General features: G+C 35.2%; 2 protein-coding genes across 3 annotated transcripts; one reads left to right on the top strand and one right to left on the bottom strand.

Annotated features, from left to right (window-relative positions):
• Positions 1–3,088: 3,088 nt before the first annotated feature.
• On the top strand, positions 3,089–19,935 carry LOC126843471 (trypsin-1-like). 2 transcript variants are annotated; one of them, XM_050581028.1, is made up of 7 exons: positions 3,089–3,243; positions 15,740–15,849; positions 16,214–16,320; positions 16,385–16,530; positions 16,613–16,899; positions 16,967–17,202; positions 19,795–19,935. In XM_050581028.1, exons 1-6 carry the CDS (start codon positions 3,174–3,176, stop codon positions 17,183–17,185), a joined length of 939 nt encoding a protein of 312 aa, XP_050436985.1. In that variant the 5' UTR covers positions 3,089–3,173; the 3' UTR covers positions 17,186–17,202; positions 19,795–19,935. The 2 variants fall into 2 exon arrangements, with proteins under 2 accessions (XP_050436985.1, XP_050436984.1); XM_050581027.1 differs by lacking the exon at positions 19,795–19,935 and having other exon boundaries at positions 16,967–19,017.
• LOC126843472 (BLOC-1-related complex subunit 5) lies at positions 17,163–19,035 on the bottom strand. Its single transcript, XM_050581029.1, has 4 exons — positions 18,611–19,035; positions 18,385–18,551; positions 17,578–17,766; positions 17,163–17,508 (listed from the first exon to the last, which is right to left on the bottom strand). The coding sequence occupies exons 1-4, from the start codon at positions 18,834–18,836 to the stop codon at positions 17,293–17,295; spliced, it is 798 nt and encodes a 265-aa protein (XP_050436986.1). The 5' UTR covers positions 18,837–19,035; the 3' UTR covers positions 17,163–17,292.
• Positions 19,936–20,286: the final 351 nt, after the last annotated feature.

Here is a 20,286-nt window from a genome sequence, read left to right on the forward strand (position 1 = left end):
ATATGATTTTCAACGGGATAAAATACAGATACCCATGTTTAATGTCAATGTTTAAAAAAACGATTGATTTTTAACATTGTGTTTTAATATAAAATTAAGTAGTTTTATATTTTTATAAAAAATAATATTGTAATATCAATGTGGAAAATTTCCTAAGATTACCCAAAGGTTAACAAAATGTAAAGAACATAAATAAGTTTATAAAATTGTCAAAATCATTTTTAGTACAGATTCAATTAACGTACTTTTTGCGATATTTAGTATAATGTTGCACTCGAGTTCTTCCTGAAACGTGTCATCATACGAAAAGACCACATTGTTATTTTTGGTTACATCATAATAATGTTTGTTTTCATGTAATGTATTTATGTACTTTTCGACGCTGTATACATCGTTGACCAGTTGATTTATTTTATCAAGAACCTCATCTCCTTCAGTCAGTTCTACAGGTTCGTCCAATTCGATGAATACTAGTTTATTTTTAATCATAGGTTTTGAGCACCGCCTAAATATCTGACCGATCCATTTTCGTTTGGAAATCTGTAAACTTTTTTTCTCGGGGTAATTAATAAAATCTTCCAATTCCTGGTAGGTGATTTCAAAATGCCCTTTTGTTATTTCCGGATAAATATCTAATTCGATAAAACGTTTGAACAACTCGTGAACCTTGTCGCCTATACTACCGATTTTGCTTTCGAAATGTGTAATTCTAACATCAACATCTGCGTATTTGTTCGCTCCTGTGTAATATATGTATTTGATTAGCGATACGTACGAAGCGATCATAGTCAACACGGGATGAGCCGTAGCTGCCAAAACTTGTCGTTGAAACGATTCAAAGCATTTCGGGTCGTAGACAAATTGTGCATTCTCCAATAATATTTTGATGGTTGATTTTTCATTGTCGACCAGCGGTGTGATTATTTCAACATTTCGAAGTAATTCCAAATGATCCACGCCACTGGTTGGTGTATCGGATTGAGTGCTTTTGTTTTGGTCACTGGCCAAGAGGTCGTAGAACAAAGCGTTTCTAGGCTGAAAATGTAAATAGGTTTGTTGTTCCTTTTTGGTTTTCTGTTTTTCCTCTATAATATATTTCATCGCCAACGCACTACTTTTTAATTCGTTCATAGATGTTGTCAATGTCTGCTGATCGTTATACCCATGATTCATAGTCCACCTTTTTGGTAACAAGTCGTTGAGATATTTGTAATCCGTACTCAAAGGTTGCTCGTCACGTTGAAAAAAGTTTACACAACGCTTCGCCATAATTTTAGGACAATTTTTTATAGTGCTACTAAGTATGAAGCTAATTAGTTTTTGAATAATGTTAAAGAAAATTTGTTTACACATAATTATTCTATTATGTAACGTATCTGAACTAACTGGTGCCATCGCGAGTTTTTCGAAAGGCTTCGCCATTAACGACCCCGAAATATTGTTCAAATATAAATTGATCGCCATCAAATCGTTTGGCCGACTGGTCGGGTTGTTAGCCTGTAAATCGTTAAGCATAGCCAAAACCATATCTCCTCGAGTCCTTAAGTCGTTTCCAAATTCTTCGCAAACTTCATATTTAAAAGCTCGTTGTTCACCACCGACGAAATCATTGTGTAGCATATTTCTGGCCGTTATTAAATAATAATACATGTATCTTGAATAATAACAAGTTTTTATATCTTCCGGTCTGACCCGTGTTGTTAAAACCGTCAACAATAATAAACTCGAGAATATCATGATGATATTGTTCTGAATTCCGAACATTGCAAGAGAAATCCTAAGTATAACAAAACACGTAGTTAATGTACGTGGGTATCTTTGTAGCTTGTACGGCATTTGTATCAAACGTCACATGTTGTAACCCAGAAGTTGAAGAGAAAAAACAAATCGTCAAACACAAGACGGTAGGTATTCTTATATTTATTTTCCGAGGGAACAAAGTTGAAATAATATTTATTTTGTAATAGCAAATGTTTCCAATGCCAATACAACACAATAGAGACGCGGAGGTATAGCCTACATTCTTTTTAAATAACGCTCATAATGTTTTTGTACAAAACTTATTAATCTCTCTTAGATTTATATATATTGTTTTTTTTTCAAAAATAATTACATCGAAAAAGTTTTAGACAAACTTATGTTGAGTGCGCGACCGAAATCCAAATCTAATGAAATTTAAATCATTTACTGAGAGTGAATGTCTAAAAAAAATTATTTTGGAAAATTAGGACCAGAAAATTTGTTGAGCTGATAACAGCTCAAGACAGTAGAAACAAACACAACATGTATATTTCTTTTGTGCACTTATACAGTAATAACACATAAATTTATTATTGTTCAATAGAAGCTTTCTTTTTAGTTGCATATGGTTTAACTAAAGTGTGTTACATACGTTTTACTACTCGCGTAAAATTATAAACTGTTTTTCTGTAAAAAATTAAATACCAAATATATGTATTATTTAAACCTGTAGTCTGTTTCTTCAAAGAACGTTGTTATGTGAACAGTCAAGTACAAAAACGAATAAAGAAATATTAGTCAGACATTTAATTAAATAAACAAATTATTTTTTTTTTTATAAGTTTTCTAAACTAATTTTATAATTACTTTATTCTGTGCTTAAAATAAAATTAAAAGGTAATAATATCTCGTTATTAAAATCGGAAAAATTGGTCATTCGTTTAATGGATTCAATTTTCTTGTCCTGTTTATCATAATAGATATTTTTGTACTTGGTCATTTTATCTGTTGGATTACAATTGCTATGCTAATTTTTCCACTTCCATTTCACCCCGGATATTTCGCATGTAGCCATTTTTAGGGATTACCTTCGTATCCGTTCTTAATCCTATCTGGTCTAGCGAACAAACCTAAGCCAAAATTAAATAACTTGGAATTAATTATTTTTTCACGATTCCATCAGCTGGCTTTCGAGGAGCGAGGGCTTTTTAATTTTTGCCCCTTTCTCTCTTCCGGGGGGTGGGGGTACCATCGTACAGGAGTCGGGGGCCAGCCTGTTGGACGAAGGCGAATGGAGTCGATGAAAGAGAGAGCGTTTTGCCTGTTTATTTTTTTGCCGTCCAACCGACCAGTGTTGGACTCCCAACCAGACGCGATGGTCCGATAAAGTACGGCGCACAAGAGCTGCTGTTCTTCGCCGGTCGTGCCGACACATGTTGCGCGTGGCCGCGCTGTGTGTGTGTTTGGCGGTGACCGCCTCCGTCGTTGCCCCTCGGGTCGAAGGTAAGTGCTATGAATGTATTTAGGTATTTCAATTCACACAAATATTTGTGCGTCGTACTTAGGGTTTTACGAGTAATTTTTTTTTTTTATTGCACCTACTACCGTGTAACTCACGGTTGTTCGTGATCCACCTACGCGAAAACAAAGATTTTCGTGATCTCCGGTCATTATATTGTTCGGCTAACCTAACCGTTTAATATTGTATCTATTATTATAGGTATATTCGGTCGTGTTACCGCCGCTATGGTTCAACGGTAAAAATTCAAAACGACCGCCGTCATAAATATATTATTTTTAACACGGGTGTACATTTTTTCTTCACTTTCACCCATCAGATTCGCCAGTAGATAATAATTGAAGTTACCATTTTCCGCCATATTTGTGGGAATTATAACTTTATCACACGAAACTATGTTTATAATAATTGGTGACTAATTAGTTTATAGGTCTATGATTATAGTGGTGTAGCCTTAAGAAAACGGCCCTCGCGTTTTTTTGTATGTGACACCTAAGTATCTTCCCCGTGTTAATTTTTATCAGTGTCCGGAGCCTGCTTTCACCACTTTGGCCGACCGTTCTTATTTTTTTTTATTTCGTCCATTATAATAATATAATAATATTATTATTATTGTCGTCGTTACACTGTATTAGTGTGATCATCGTCAGCACATTGGCCGCCGCCGTTTACGGCGAGATGGTCGCTTGGTGTTACCGAAGCGCGCGCGATAACCGCACACCGTATCCCGTTTATTGTTACTCACTCGTTGTCATTATCAAAACGTATTATAGGACAGGTATTGTACTGTTGGGCTTACACAGAGATCCGGCAGCCGAAAGCCGGCGCTTTGTAACATAATAAAAACGCAATAAGATACACGAATAGACCCGGATTTCTCTTTTGATTTTCTATATAAAATAATGATTTGTCGACGACGGTTAATAACCAAAATGGTTACGTACAATTTACCTAAAAGACGGTTTCACCGCTAGCACTAATCGACCAAATCTGTCTCCCCAAAGACAAATAGGTTCTATTTGGATAACAACAGCTATTAACAACTAGTGTCTCGTTGGTTAGCTACAGAATTCGGTTAGCTCGTTCATATACCAAACTCAAAAGGCGCGAGATTGCATGAAAACCGTGGCTTGGGTTTGGCATCCGTAGTACACCATTGGAATTGCTAAGAGATTTTTTCTTGACCACAGATTAGATAAAATTATTATTATTATTATTCATTAGTAAGACACCGCTTTGTACTTCTTGCTTTTTTCAGTATCTAAGAATTACATTTATGAAAAATAAATAAAGAATACATAATTTAAGGTGGTCGCAGTTTTGTATTTGAAGCGTACTTTTGTTTATAAAACATTATATACCTAGTAAGTTTTATTTTACGGATATGTTAATATCGGTTAATATTAATGGCTAGGTTAGTAATAACGGTGACTGCTAGGAAGTAGAAAACAGTACTAGGAGTTCAGAAGAAAAACGAACGTTAGAGCGCTTAACGATGGCGGTCTATGGCGTTGGTCTCAAGCAACTAAGACCGGCGCGGCGGCCGTCGATCTCGTTTATATGATAGATATCTCTCATGAACTTCTGGTACAAAATAAACATTTTTCACCGTACTAAACACAATCCCGGTGGCCAAATCACGATTAACAAACACTAAAAACACCTAACCTAACAATAGTTCATTAAGTACCCTGAAAAAATGGAAAATTGGCGTCACAGATAAATAAAACGCGCTCTGACGATGGTAATAGAAACTATTGGTTTTTGGGATAAATATTAAAATTAATACCCGCTCGCTATATGCATATAAACAAGCTTACAACTTCTAAATTAATCATTTTATTAAAAATCTGATTTATTCTTAGTTTACAACAAACAATTTCTCATAAGATAGGCATTTGTTGCCTATAGAAAAATAATTTGTTATTGTATAAAACATTTATCCACATTTTGTATTTCTCCAGTTACCTTATGAGGTATATTATTATCTCTTGTGAAGACTAAGTGATACTCTTTATAGTAATAATAATTTTACATTCTACTTAAATTTAAAATTTTAAATAGTATAAAGAGAAGAGAATTTAAAATCAAACTGAATCATTAAGAATAGTAGTTAAACTAAACTTAAATTACTTTAGTATAAAGAAACAAAATAATAGGCTGTCACTAAATTTGAATTTTTTTTTTTAATAAATAACAAGTAAATCTCAAAAGCACCAATGTTTTTAATAAAACCATATGAAAATTGCAGGGAAAATGGAACATATGACTTACATAAAATTATAATTAATAATAATGTATAGGTACTAATTTTTTATTCTATTTTAAAATTTGTTAATAATTATTTTTAAGAGGTACTTTATTTATTAATGACGCAAGATATAATATTATGCAGTTCTAAAACTTGAAGGATGAAGGAGAATTATGGAGTAGGGTTTATGGAGGAGGACCATGGAGGGATTATGGAGGAGAAGGATGGAGGATTTATGGAGGAGAAGGATGGAGGGTTTATGGAGGAGTATTTATGAAATATGAATTATTGATTAACTTTAACATCAACATCAACTTCAACGTTAACGTCAACGTCAACGTTTGTGTGTTTGAGGGTATGTGAGTGTGTGAGTTTGTGTGTGTGTGAGTGCGTAACCTCTATACCCCTCCATGATCCTCCTTCCTAATCCATCCATTCCAAACATAACCAAATCTAAACCTAAGTCAAGCCTAAACCAAAGCCAAACCAAACCTATGTTAAACCAAACAAAACATAGCCAAACCTTTTGACGTTGACGGAAATGTTGATGTTGAAGTTGATGTTGAAGTTGACGTTGAAGATGATCAATAATTCATATTTCATAAATAATCCTCCATATTCCTCCATATTCCTCCACCATAAACTCTCCTTTATATTCCTCCATAAACCCTTCACGAACCTCCTCCATAATTCTCCTTTATCCTCCTCCTCCGTAATAGTCCCACCATAATTTTCCATATTCCTCCACAACCCTCCTCCATATTCCTCCATAGTACTACTTCTGTTTAACAAAAAAATCTCAACATTTTCAATTTTTAAAAAACAGAATTTTGAATTTATCATACCAAATATCAATAATAAATTGAGTATGACCTTAATTTAAAAATTATATATATTCAATTATATAGTCTGAATTATATTATATCGGGGCGGTGTGGCGCAGTAGACACCTCAGCTGCCACGTGGCACTTTAGGTTAAGCTGTATCCGTTGCTGCTTGATCCCGGATGGGTGACCACCTGGGATTTTTTAGCGGCGACTCATACCATTAACCCCCGATATGCATGGCAGAAATGCCATGTGCCCTCGACCAAGCATGCATAAGTTAGCTATAGCCATTGTGGTTATTTTTTAATTATTTAATACATATATTTTAAAGTATCTATTTAAAACAATATGAATCGTACTATGATAGTATTGGATACCTGACAAATAATTTAAATACATTTTTTTAAATACTTTGAAGCTTCGATTAACATAATATTTAATTATTATTTATTTCCATATGTGTGTATTAGTAGGCTGTCATTGATGTACCATTTTTACATTATTACATATTTTAATTTCGTATCCATTTACATTTTAACCATTAAATTAAAATGTATTATTCCATGAGATTGACAGCCTTTCTCTTTATCTCTTTCTATCAATATTGATCCTGGGACGGTGTTTGGTGAGGTGTATGGGAGGCGTAGTCCATTTCTATGGTTGTTACCTACCAACGTTTTTGTTTCGACGAACAGAGATTCTCCAACTGAGTCACACGTCGGCGGTTGATTAAAATCAGCTGGCGGCTATGCTTTCATCTGGTAGCTTTTTAAACGAATTTGCGACGCACTGGCGGAAATCTGCCGCTAGGAGCGTGCGTATCAGTGGCCTCTTTTCGTTCGTTCATCCCGACTATACACACAACCCCGGTATCCAAAATACGGTTAACACGAAAAAATCTGAAAACTTCACCTAATCCAACAGTTTAAATTAGGATGTACCTTGAAAAAATGCAATACACAACCAGAAGTTCAGGAGAGGAAAAACGATCGCGAGAGCGCGATGGCGAACGCATGCAATAATATTTAACGGTTGTTGTCACCGTGTTAAAACTGATAAACGCCTGGTATAAAAATAAATATTTCCTCGTCATTTTCTTTTCGAATCCGATGGCCATTAATAAACGTCTTAAAAAGCACGAATCAGAGGACTCAATACCGTTAAGCTCCAAAACAAGTGTATTGAAAAAAATCGAATATAGTATCATAACAATGGAGGTTCGTAGCGCTATCTGAGGTCCAGATAAAATGGCTATTAACACTATATCAGTAAACACCACGGCGGTAGATAGACATGATAATCGTTCAAACTTTTATTGATTGTTTTTCAACTGAGTACTTTAAATTACATTGTTTTAAAAACAAAAGAGAACATTCAAGAATTATCAAAATCAAATTCCGTTTTATGCAATAAAAAACGTTATTATGAATTGGTTTATTCTAAATAATTTTACACGAGTCATGGTAAACTACAATATTCTAATAAGTACCATAAATTCATCAATCAACGCTGAGACAAGGTCGGCGGCCTACAGTCATTTAGATACCATGCGGCGGTCCGCAGCTGTATTATGCTTCTGACCATCCTTTTATTCCTGAGCTCCTGGTACTAAATTCCATGTTATCACGGTTCTTATCTCAGAATAACCAGAAGGGACACCTAGGCCGGAACTTATGTGTGTCCGACGTTTTGTTTTTGCAAGTTATTACGCATTTTTCTGAAATTATTTATAGTCTATCAAGTATAGCCTGGCTCCCAACCGCAAAATCAATATGGCAGACGGTCTTTATCGGCAGTTCCCTTTCTGATTATTCTGTGATTTGATCTTGGAACAACTATAAATATATATGATAAAGTATGATAACGTGATTATAAATTTGAACCCAACCTATCACATAATTATATTATAACTACATATGTATTAACACGCATTAACCTAGATAGACGACTTCAAGTTTTGTATCGAGTATGGCGGCCATAGGCTAACGGAATAGATGAAAGCAAAAGGGTCACTTTTAATGTAAACAAAAAAGTGACGAACTATGTAGTATTATATGTTACATCTATCCACAACAAATAACGGTAATGAATAGATAATGGTGTAGTCTTAAGAAGATAGTCGCCGCGTTATTGTGTGATATTTATCTTCCCCGTGTTAGTTTTGATCAGTGTTCGCGGACTGGAAGAACCTTGATAACACGGATCCGGCGGCCACCGCGGTTTGCCTTTGACGATCCTCTTTTCTCCTGAGTTCCTGGTACTAAATTTCATGTTATCAGGGTCTTATCTCAGAATAACCAGTAGGGAAACCTAGGCCGGGATTTATGTGTGTCCGACGTTTTGTTTTTGCGATAGTATCATAACAATGGAGGTTCGTAGCGCTATCTGAGGTCCAGATAAAATGGCTATTAACACTATATCAGTAAACACCACGGCGGTAGATAGACTGGTTACACGTCGGCCTACCTCGCAATATACGATCTACGGCTACAAGGGTTCTTATCTACAAATATAAAAAAAATGAGATACTGTTAGCGCTCCTTGTGGATAACCCGTGGAACTGATTATCTTTCACTTATAATCCATGTTTATTCAGTCGCGTTTATGATAACAGCCGCCTATCAATACTGATAACCCGGCTTTCATCAGTGAAAGTTAAAAAGTTCTGCGTTTTATCCACAAGGAGCGCTAGCAGTATCTCGCATTTTCATATTTTTAGATAAGAACTCTTGTGACTGCTTTACCAGAGCTCTATACAACCATTTCATATAGTATCTACAACCGTGGTTAACACTAATGAACTCCTGGTACAATATACAAGTATTATCAATATTTATCACGCATCGCGCCGGGCAGCTTTGCGGCTGCGTACAAAACGTATGGCCGTAGTCCTTGCCTTTGTAAGTTATACTCCATAATTTAGCCCAAAATTTTGCCATCACAAATATCGTTTGGCCTTAGAGAGGAAAACATTGAAAAAAAAAACGAGTAGTGGCCGTTAGCCGTCGATCGTGTCTCTATTTCTACTTTTGAACTCCTGGTTTGAAATAGACACTAAGAACCGCCATGTAAAATGGAAACAAAGTACCAGGAGTTCAGGAGAAAAAACGATATTGAGGCACGACGATGTGGCAACAATGCCTATACACTATCGGGTTTGGCAGAGAGAATACCCGAGGATCAAAATTGTAAGAAAGAGATAGTGAAAGTTTGGGAATCTCATGAGAGAAACGGTTAAATATCAAGGAATAATTCAAATTTTATCAATTTTATCAAACATTAGACGATTTGTGATAATCGAGATTGATATCGAGTATGATAACGAGATTATAAATTTGAACCTAACCTAACAAATAATTATATTGTAATTGCATATGTAAAAATTAACATAGATACACGACTTCAAGTTTTGCATCGAGTATGGCGGCCATATAATAACAGAATAGATGAAAGCAAAAGGGTCACTATCGATGTAAACAAAAAAGTGACGGCCATTTTGTGACGGATTATTATTTAAATATGTTACATATATACACAACAAATAATGATAATGTATATATTTAACATTATAGTAGTGTAGCCTTAAGATGATAGTCGCCAAGTTTTTATGTAATAATTATCTTCCCCGTGTCAATTTTAAGCAGTGTTCGCGGCCCGGAAGAACCTTGATAACACGGATCCGGCGGCCACCGCGGTTTGCCTCTGACGATCCTCTTTTCTCCTGAGTTCCTGGTACTAAAATCCATGTTATCAGGGTCTTATCTCAGAATAATCAGAAGGGAAACCTAGGCCGAGATTTATGTGTGTCCGACGTTTTGTTTTTGTGAGTTATCACGCATTTTTCTGAAATTATTTATAGTCTATCAAGTATAGCCTGGTTCCCAACCGCAAAATTAATATGGCAGACGGCCTTTATCGGCAGTTTTCTTTCTGATTATTCTGTGATTTGATCTTAGAACAACTATAAATATATATGATAAAGTATGATAGCGTGATTATAAATTTGAACCCAACCTATCACATAATTATATTATAACTACATATGTATTAACACGCATTAACCTAGATAGACGACTTCAAGTTTTGTATCGAGTATGGCGGCCATAGGCTAACGGAATAGATGAAAGCAAAAGGGTCACTTTTAATGTAAACAAAAAAGTGACGGCCATTTTGTGACGTATTATTATTTAAATATGTTACATATATACACAACAACTAATGATAATGTATATATTTAACATTATAGTGGTGTAGCCTTAAGAAGATAGTCGCCAAGTTTTTGTGTAATAATTATCTTCCCCGTTTTGAGCAGTGTTTGCGGCCTGGAAGAACCTTGATAACACGGATCCGGCGGCCACCGCGGTTTGCCTCTGACGATCCTCTTTTCTCCTGAGTTCCTGGTACTAAAATCCATGTTATCAGGGTCTTATCTCAGAATAATCAGAAGGGAAACCTAGGCCGAGATTTATGTGTGTCCGACGTTTTGTTTTTGTGAGTTATCACGCATTTTTCTGAAATTATTTATAGTCTATCAAGTATAGCCTGGTTCCCAACCGCAAAATTAATATGGCAGACGGCCTTTATCGGCAGTTTTCTTTCTGATTATTCTGTGATTTGATCTTAGAACAACTATAAATATATATGATAAAGTATGATAGCGTGATTATAAATTTGAACCCAACCTATCACATAATTATATTATAACTACATATGTATTAACACGCATTAACCTAGATAGACGACTTCAAGTTTTGTATCGAGTATGGCGGCCATAGGCTAACGGAATAGATGAAAGCAAAAGGGTCACTTTTAATGTAAACAAAAAAGTGACGGCCATTTTGTGACGTATTATTATTTAAATATGTTACATATATACACAACAACTAATGATTATGTATATATTTAACATTATAGTGGTGTAGCCTTAAGAAGATAGTCGCCAAGTTATTGTGTAATAATTATCTTCCCCGTTTTGAGCAGTGTTTGCGGCCTGGAAGAACCTTGATAACACGGATCCGGCGGCCACCGCGGTTTGCCTTTGACGATCCTCTTTTCTCCTGAGTTCCTGGTACTAAATTTCATGTTATCAGGGTCTTATCTTAGAATAATCAGAAGGGAAATCTAGGCCAGGACTCATAAGTGTCCGAAATTTTATTTTTGCGGATTACGTATAATCGCGTGTCTTGAAATTATCTATAGTCTATCTATTATAGTCGGTAGGGCCACCTCCAACGCTATTATTGCTACCGACGATCCTTTTTGCTTCTGAGCTCCTGGTAGTAAGTTCCACGAAAAATGATGGTCGGGAATAACCGCCGTTTATACAGTAATTTTGCAATCGGTTTCTTTCGGCTGTCGCACGGCCTTGATCCCACGGCACGTAACGCTGCTCGTGGCGCGGGTATTCTTTGGCATGTGAAAAAAACACTGACAATTGCCGGGAACGCCCAAGCCGAGCTGCGCCGCACACCAATTCCACGGCGCGTTATCGATCCGCGCCACGGGCCGTGGGATACCGGCTTTATGCCTATGGCGATCCTTTTTCTCCTGAGCTTCTGGCACCATGTTATCAAAGTCCTTATCTTAGTATGGTCATTATTCAGTATAAATTCAAGCTATCGGCTATCTAGGTTACTATATATAAAGAATTAATGTAACAGGGTAGCCAACGGTGTCCCTTAAACTGTCTACACCGTGGGTCACAATAATACATAATTTAAATTACAGTGGTAAATATACGAGTTATAGAAGAGTAAATTGCTACTAGTACGATAGATGGCGCTACGTACCTTTTGTAATTCCTGAATCAATTCTGAGGACAAGATAACAATGGTTTATCATAAGTCATTGGCTATACAGGTATTTTAATTCGTGCAATATATATATGTGATTTTAACCCCTAAATTAACTTTTTTCAGATTGTTTCGTGCTTTTTATTTTCATTGAATCCCAAACTATGCCTATATCTCTTCCTAACGTTGTTAATCCCGCAGCAGTATAAGCGGGGCATGAGGGAGACGCAATCAATTAGGTATATACTTTGGCCGTAAGCATGAGGCAAGCGTGTGAACCAATTTGGCCCTACTCTTCCGATTTAAATGTAGGCTTGTGAGTCATGGTTTATATTACAACGCTTATCTTAGCTCATAAAAGCGTGATTACTGACTGGGAATTACTGAATATAAAAGCAGTATTTTACTATTTGGCAACACTGGGTAGTGTACAAGGCGGCTCCTTTGACCCGTATCATCCACACACCCTCGGATTTTTCTGTAGCCATGCCGCTACGGTCCAAATTATCAGTTTCGAAACGTTGGCCAACGAATAGATCGACGAACGTAATGAAATGTCACGGAATAAATGGAATAAATTGAAAAAAATTCTCACTAGTTTATAGAAACAAACCTTTATGAGAGCTAATAATGTCGTCACGGCGTTATCAAAATTGATAAGACGTGTGTTTGTCCCAGAAATTCATGACCGTTATCCGACATATTGATTCGATGGCGTGTCTCGATGCGAAAGAGATTCTAAGTACAAAACTGTAATAACATAAATACCATCATTTTTGGACTTACAATCGTCTAGTCTGGGTACTAAAGGCTTTGATATTCCCTAACGCAGCCATTTTGTGAATTGGTTATATGATAACGAGTGGAAAATATGATAATGTAGTAAATTTAAGTCATGGCTTTTGTCACTCGTATAATATATACGCCTTACCAATGTCTCGTATCGCACTGGCCACCTTTGCGGCTGCGTACAATCCTATAATCGATAGCCTTCGTTCTTGCCTTTGTCTCCATATCTTCTAGCACAAAATATACATTTTTTTATTATTAACAGCAAAAATCCCAGTGGAAAATATTCCTAAAAATATGAAAATATGAAAATATTCCCATCGTTTACGTCACAATATTGTGCACTAGGAACGCCTTGAAAACATGGATAATAACCAGGAGTTCAGGAGAACAAACCATCGTGGTAGTGACTGCAGCGGTAAGCGGCATTAACTAACCTAACCTAACCCATTGAGTTTTAAAAATCAATACCTTACATAACCTACCCTAACCTAACCGTGTGCATTCAAAATGCATACGGCGTTGTCTCCGCGTTAGTCAACACTCATGCGGTCCTGGTACAAGATAAATGTTTTTCTGTACATTATGTCACGAATCCGTCGTCCTTGCTTGTTTCATACATAAGTCTCATGAGCTCCTGGTCAAAATAGATGTTGCAATCTAGATTTGCACGAATCCCAAGGTTAATAGATAATTGCAAAAACCTAATTGCAAAATAATTACCGCCGACTATCCGATCATGATTTAAACTAAAATTAAGCGGAATTTAAAACCAGGAGCTCTGGAGCAAAAAGGATCGTCGGAAGCATAACATCGTTGAGGTGGCCTTACCGATTTGTGGTACCAAGGTTCTTCCAAGATCAAATCACAGAATAACCAGAAGGGAAACTGCCGATAGACCAACTGCCATATTATTTTTTGCGACTGGGAGCATACTAGATGGACTATAGATGATTTCAGGACAAGCGTGATAATTTCACGTAACCCGTAAAAATAAAATGTCGGACCCTTATCAGTCCCGGCCTAGGTTTCCCTTCTGATTATTCTGAGATAAGACCCTGATAACATGGGTTTTAGTACCAGGAACTCAGGAGAAAAGAGGATCGTCAGAGGCAAACCGCGATGGCCGCCGGATCCGTGTTATCAAGGTTCTTCCAGTCCGCGAACACTGATCAAAACTAACACGGGGAAGATAAATATCACACAATAACGCGGCGACTATCTTCTTAAGACTACAACATTATCTATTCATTACCGTTATTTGTTGTGGATAGATGTAACATATAATACTACATAGTTCGTCACTTTTTTGTTTACATTAAAAGTGACCCTTTTGCTTTCATCTATTCCGTTAGCCTATGGCCGCCATACTCGATACAAAACTTGAAGTCGTCTATCTAGGTTAATGCGTGTTAATACATATGTAGTTATAATATAATTATGTGATAGGTTGGGTTCAAATTTATAATCACGTTATCATACTTTATCATATATATTTATAGTTGTTCCAAGATCAAATCACAGAATAATCAGAAAGGGAACTGCCGATAAAGACCGTCTGCCATATTGATTTTGCGGTTGGGAGCCAGGCTATACTTGATAGACTATAAATAATTTCAGAAAAATGCGTAATAACTTGCAAAAACAAAACGTCGGACACACATAAGTTCCGGCCTAGGTGTCCCTTCTGGTTATTCTGAGATAAGAACCGTGATAACATGGAATTTAGTACCAGGAGCTCAGGAATAAAAGGATGGTCAGAAGCATAATACAGCTGCGGACCGCCGCATGGTATCTAAATGACTGTAGGCCGCCGACCTTGTCTCAGCGTTGATTGATGAATTTATGGTACTTATTAGAATATTGTAGTTTACCATGACTCGTGTAAAATTATTTAGAATAAACCAATTCATAATAACGTTTTTTATTGCATAAAACGGAATTTGATTTTGATAATTCTTGAATGTTCTCTTTTGTTTTTAAAACAATGTAATTTAAAGTACTCAGTTGAAATACAATTAATAAAAGTTTGAACGATTATCATGCATTGTAGTATTGAGTAGTATTTTTTAAGATTTTCACTCTTGAAAATGCGCGTTCACTACTACAATTTTTGGTCATCATATAATTATAAGATATTTTCATAGTGCGACTTCAACATTTGGAAAAGCTCATTGTACATTTATTTCAATCAACGTTTTGTTAATAAAATGGTTGTTACTCATTTTTGCTAGCTTAGAAAAAAGTCTTATGTATAAATTCCGAAAAACTAATTATTTTTACAGTCCGTCCAAAACGTTTTCTTTTGAGGCTACAAGTATTTTTAGCTGCTTCTTCGGTATTTTTTCGTTGTTAAAATTATTTTAAAGTCCAAAAAGGTAAAACAATCACATATTATTTCGTAATATTCTTTAGTTCTCAGTGTTATTAAAGTTGACAGTTGATCAATAACAGATAAAAACAAAATTTCACTTTAGGAGGATTCAGTTGGATATTAGGGACTGCCGAAGTGACCACTGCCTCACCCAATATACAAAAATGATAATTGATTACGAGTCACAACTGGTACATATTTTATACTTCTTAAAGCCAACATTTTTATTTACTTTATTATAGATTGTCGACTCAAATTACAATTTCTTTTATTTTGGGCTCAAGGATCCCAAAAAATGTGGGGTACGAAGAAGTGCCGTTAATATCCTCCATCATAGCCGGCTCTACATGCTTATAATTTTATTTTACACTGTCTACGTTTTTATTTTGTAGTTTAAACCGTTGTCAATCATTTATTTTAACGAAATCTTGTGAACTGTGCATTTAGATTGCGGATTAAACAATGGAGTGACGAGTTATCGGCAGCCCAGGTTCGAAGGATCGAAACCTAGGTTGGTTAACGGCAAGGAGACTACGAGAGGTGCCTGGCCTTGGCAGGTAACTAAGCTAACAAATGTTCTTTACGTAGGTACGTCCGGACTAGAACTGTTTTTTGAAAAGGAGCATCCAGATTTCTGAATCAGGGGCGCAATGTAGGTAATATAAGAGGGGAAGGTGCTTTAACACAGGAAATATTATAAAATCCCTTCTCCTCACTACATAGGGTATGAAACGAAAATTTTTTTTTGGGGGGGGGGAGCTAATATCAAAACTAACTTTCTAAGCACACCCAAGCTCCTATCAAATTGCTCCTATGTTCTGAATTCTTCATCGGACAGTCGGACCAGACACTCTTTTAAACAAACTACTTCTAGCTTTTAAAAGTCAAGTTAACTGTATAGAATTTCAATATGTTCATCAGGTATCTTTGCAGTTGTTACATCCCGCTTTCGGTTTTGTCGGTCATTGGTGTGCTGGAGTTTTAATACGGCCTACTTGGGTTTTAACAGCGGCCCACTGTATACGCAAGTGAGTATCGTAGGTCCAATCCTTTTATATTTCCCTGGTCCAATACTGTTTGTATGTACTGCAGTGAAAAATTCAGCTTACCTTTGGCTGCTCTTTGGACGGCGGTTTTGGGCGACTGGAACCGAGACGTCGAAGAACATACCGAAGAGCGTATACCAATCGACGATATAGTCATGCACGAAATGTTCCATAATTATCAAAACGATATAGGTAAACATAAACAAGATTAGATGAACCTAATTTTGACATTTTTGTTTGCAGGTAGTCTACAAACTTTTTGTTTTGATTTTAGCATTAATGAAACTATCTAGGTCGACAAATGTTACCAATAGTCATGTACGGTGTTTATGTTTACCGCCTTCAGCAAATGAAACAGAAACGCCACTACCCAATGTGTGCGTCACGACCGGCTGGGGCAATGTCAAACAGAACGGTCCGTTGTCGGGCAAATTAAGACAGATCAAAGTGCCAGTGCACAACACCACTGTTTGCAAAGACAAATACGGGCCAGCGGTTCCTATAACGGATGGTCATTTGTGTGCCGGCCGGATGGACGGAAAAGGAGGAGGTCCTTGTGTAGTGAGTTTGGTGTAAACATTGAATTAAGTTAGGTATATAACTTTCAATGTACTCACAATGGTTTTAGGGAGATTCCGGAGGACCATTGCAGTGTTCGGGTCTAGACGGCCGGTGGTTTCTAGCTGGTTTGACATCGTTCGGCTCAGGATGTGCCAAGCCCGGATATCCTGATGTTTACACTAGGCTGTCGTTTCATTTGCCGTGGATACTTAGACAAATTAAAATACACACTGATCGAAAAAATGAAATTAAACAAAGCATAATTTCAATTCGAACAATGAGATAATGTTTTAATACAAATGAGTTAGTTAACGACAAAAAAATAATACATAAAATAAAATTAAAAAAATTGTGTGTTGACTATTTTATGGGTAATATAGTTATAGTTTGGCCTTAACCCGTAGTCCATACAAACGGTTCTAAACGTTCATCGGGTGGCAATTTGTTATTTAACAGCTGCACAGAGTCTAGCGTTTGGTTTAATAACAAATGGCAAGCGTTGAGCTGTTTGTTCATATCCTTGATGCTTTTGAACTGTTCGATAACTTTGGAGTAATGTTTGTAGTTTGCTGTGTGTAGAGACAAAATTCGGGTTGTCTCTTCATCGAGCTAAAATACAATTCAAATTAATATAATTTATTCATTCTGTTGGATTTTTTATACATTTGATTTAGATACTTCTGATATTTTTCTGTTCAGTAATGCCTGATCTGAAGACACAGCTTTGGCGCATATATTCAGGTGCGATTGATATTTAAGACAAAGTCTATAAAATGACGTTGAGTCGACTCGCTCTAATGCCTCTCTGTCTCTGGCTGCTGGTAAAGATACTGTGCCTCGTATTATTGGTAAAAAGTTAGGCACTTGCTGAAAAACAAATAAAAATGTTTGATAACTATATGAAATTGAATTTTTTGAAATTTTGTTTTGCCATTTAAAATTTAATTTAATTTTAAATTGATTTTTTAATTTTTATTTTTTATTAGCTTTTAATACAAGATATTATAACAGCTCAACAACCAACATAGTGGTTGACAATGACAAAAATTTGAGCAACAATATTACATATAATTATCAAACAACCGACGGTTATTGCCCACCGAGTCAATTTTTAGTTCTCTACGTTGACACAACATAATTTTCATTGAAAACGATACTAATAGCGCCCGTCCTGTATTGACATCCAGAACTGAAAATTGTCTTGGTGGGCAATCTATAATCAATGATATAATATTAAGGTTATCTTATATAAATAAGAAAGCCAGCAGAATGAATAAAGGATATTATTAAAGATATTACTTTGATTGAGATGGAGTTAAGGACGTTATAGCAGATGAATGGGGATAAATTAAGCAGGATAATTTATTGAATAGAATTCATTAATTTATTACTAGCAAAGTACTTTAACTATTTTCCTTGTAATAAAAATATATTTCATTTGGTTAAAAATTAAACATGAGTTTATGACTGTAGCCATCGACTAACTTTGAGTCTGAATAGATCCTCGTCCATGTCTTGGTCATCTTGCACAGCAGCTCTCACAACTACAATGTTGTGTTTAGGTGTGGCTTTAGTTGTTTTCTTAACAACACGCTTCGATTCGACTTGTACGGAACGACCTCTGGTCATTATATTGGGCTTCTTTGGCGAATCTACAAGCAACGCAAAATATAACATGACATTGTATAAATTCTACATACCGTTCACATACCTCCAATCGGTCTGTTAATAGTGTACGACACATATGGCAAATCGTTATCGCTACAAACACTGTGGCCAGGTGAAGTGTTCGTGCTGGCTGCCTTGCTCTGCTGTCCGTCTTGCGAGTTACGCGGCCAAGAGCTTTCAGGCACCGACTTTCCTCGTTTTAATTTCACATTTTTCGACTTTGATCCGTTTTCCGAAGCGTTTGATTGTGAACTCTGTTCAGAGCCCATTTTTTGAATTAGATATAGCCGATTATATCAAGAAAACTAACACAGAATGTCAACTAATTTTATTTCATTCTTTTGTTGTATGAGTGTCTAAGTCCTTAGAGAAAACTTCAAATTTCGTTTCATGAAACGAGACGAGAAAAGACGGCTTTAATATTATGATTTTTTGTTGATTTTTGTAAAATCACAACAAACAAAAATGATAAGCAATTTGCGTATCAAAATACTGTTATCGCATCTTATCAATTGTGTTACGTTTCGCTTATCAGTTACTAGCTGTTATCAAATTACTTTCCAAAATTCAAACCGACAATTGGGATAACACCACTTTTTCCAAATTGCATATATTACCAAGGACCACTGTTTCCATTGTACACTTTTTACCAATGACCAGTTTTCCCAATATTAATTTATCCCAACTAGGAAAACATGTAGTTTGGAAAAACTGGTGTATGGTAAAAAGAATAACTGAAAAATTGGTATTAAACACATTTACTAATGTTTTTATTTTCCCAAATGGTAAAAGTGCATAAAGGTAAAGTGCTGCGTTAAACGTTTACCAATAACTAGTTTTCCTGTTATTTATTTATTCCAATTGGCTAATTGCTAAATATATTTATATATAATAATAATAAGTCATAATTAATTTAATTATAAACACTACTAATATACATTTTTTTTATTTGTAATGAAATATTTTCTAAAAATTGATATGTTAAATATTACTATGAGTAGCAGGTTGTTTCATAACCCGTATAATTAATTTGTTTTAATACTTTAATTTAATATTTTATTCACAAATAAAAACATCCTACTGTTTAAGCTTATATATTGATAAAAACTAATTTTATTCATAAGCATTTATTATGTATTTTAAGTGTATAATTTCAAATTATTATAAAAGTAATATGGAAAAAAAAGAAAATATTTGTTTATTAATAAATAATATGTTTATTAACAGGGCCTGATTTATGCAAGTGCAAATGGTGCACTTGCACTTGGACCCCAAATTCTGGGGGCCCCGCAAGCTGCAGAACATTTTATTTCTTGTCAAATCTACATATAACATAATTCACATAACTTAATTTGTAAAATGTAATACAATCAATGTTCAGAGTTCAGTATATTTTTACAGTATGTTATTACATCATCATTAAATTCTAACTCGGTAATTGAAACGTTTGCAGTGAAAAAATCAAGAAAAAAATCTTAGTAATTTTTAAACTTTTTTATGATAAAATGTTATAAAAAAAAGAAATTTATCAATCTTTTTATTTCATTTTATATATATTAAACAAACTGTTAAAATAATAAGTTATTTTTCCATTTTTATGCAGGACTGAAAATTAATTTATTTTAATTTAAAATTCTTTAATAAGTACTTTTAAATTTAAAACGTATTTCTTATTATTTTATTATAATAACATAATGGATTTATATTATATTAAAATTA

Source organism: Adelges cooleyi, unplaced genomic scaffold (genome assembly GCF_023614345.1).
Source record: "Adelges cooleyi isolate 19-005CV unplaced genomic scaffold, UGA_ACOO_1.1 ACOO_flye_CR_arks_rails_tigmint_CR_PRNA_574, whole genome shotgun sequence".
Classification (NCBI taxonomy): domain Eukaryota; kingdom Metazoa; phylum Arthropoda; class Insecta; order Hemiptera; family Adelgidae; genus Adelges; species Adelges cooleyi.

Coding starts and splice junctions, on each gene's coding strand:
- LOC126843472 (XM_050581029.1), bottom strand. CDS start 18,836: ATGGGCTCTGAACAGAGTTCACAATCAAACGCTTCGGAAAACGGATCA. Junction 17,767..18,384: donor AGGATCTATTCAGACTCAAA/GTTAGTCGATGG, acceptor TTTGTTTTTCAG/CAAGTGCCTAACTTTTTACC. Junction 17,509..17,577: donor TGAACAGAAAAATATCAGAA/GTATCTAAATCA, acceptor ATTGTATTTTAG/CTCGATGAAGAGACAACCCG.
- LOC126843471 (XM_050581028.1), top strand. CDS start 3,174: ATGTTGCGCGTGGCCGCGCTGTGTGTGTGTTTGGCGGTGACCGCCTCC. Junction 16,321..16,384: donor GCGGCCCACTGTATACGCAA/GTGAGTATCGTA, acceptor TATGTACTGCAG/TGAAAAATTCAGCTTACCTT. Junction 16,531..16,612: donor TAATTATCAAAACGATATAG/GTAAACATAAAC, acceptor TTTTGATTTTAG/CATTAATGAAACTATCTAGG.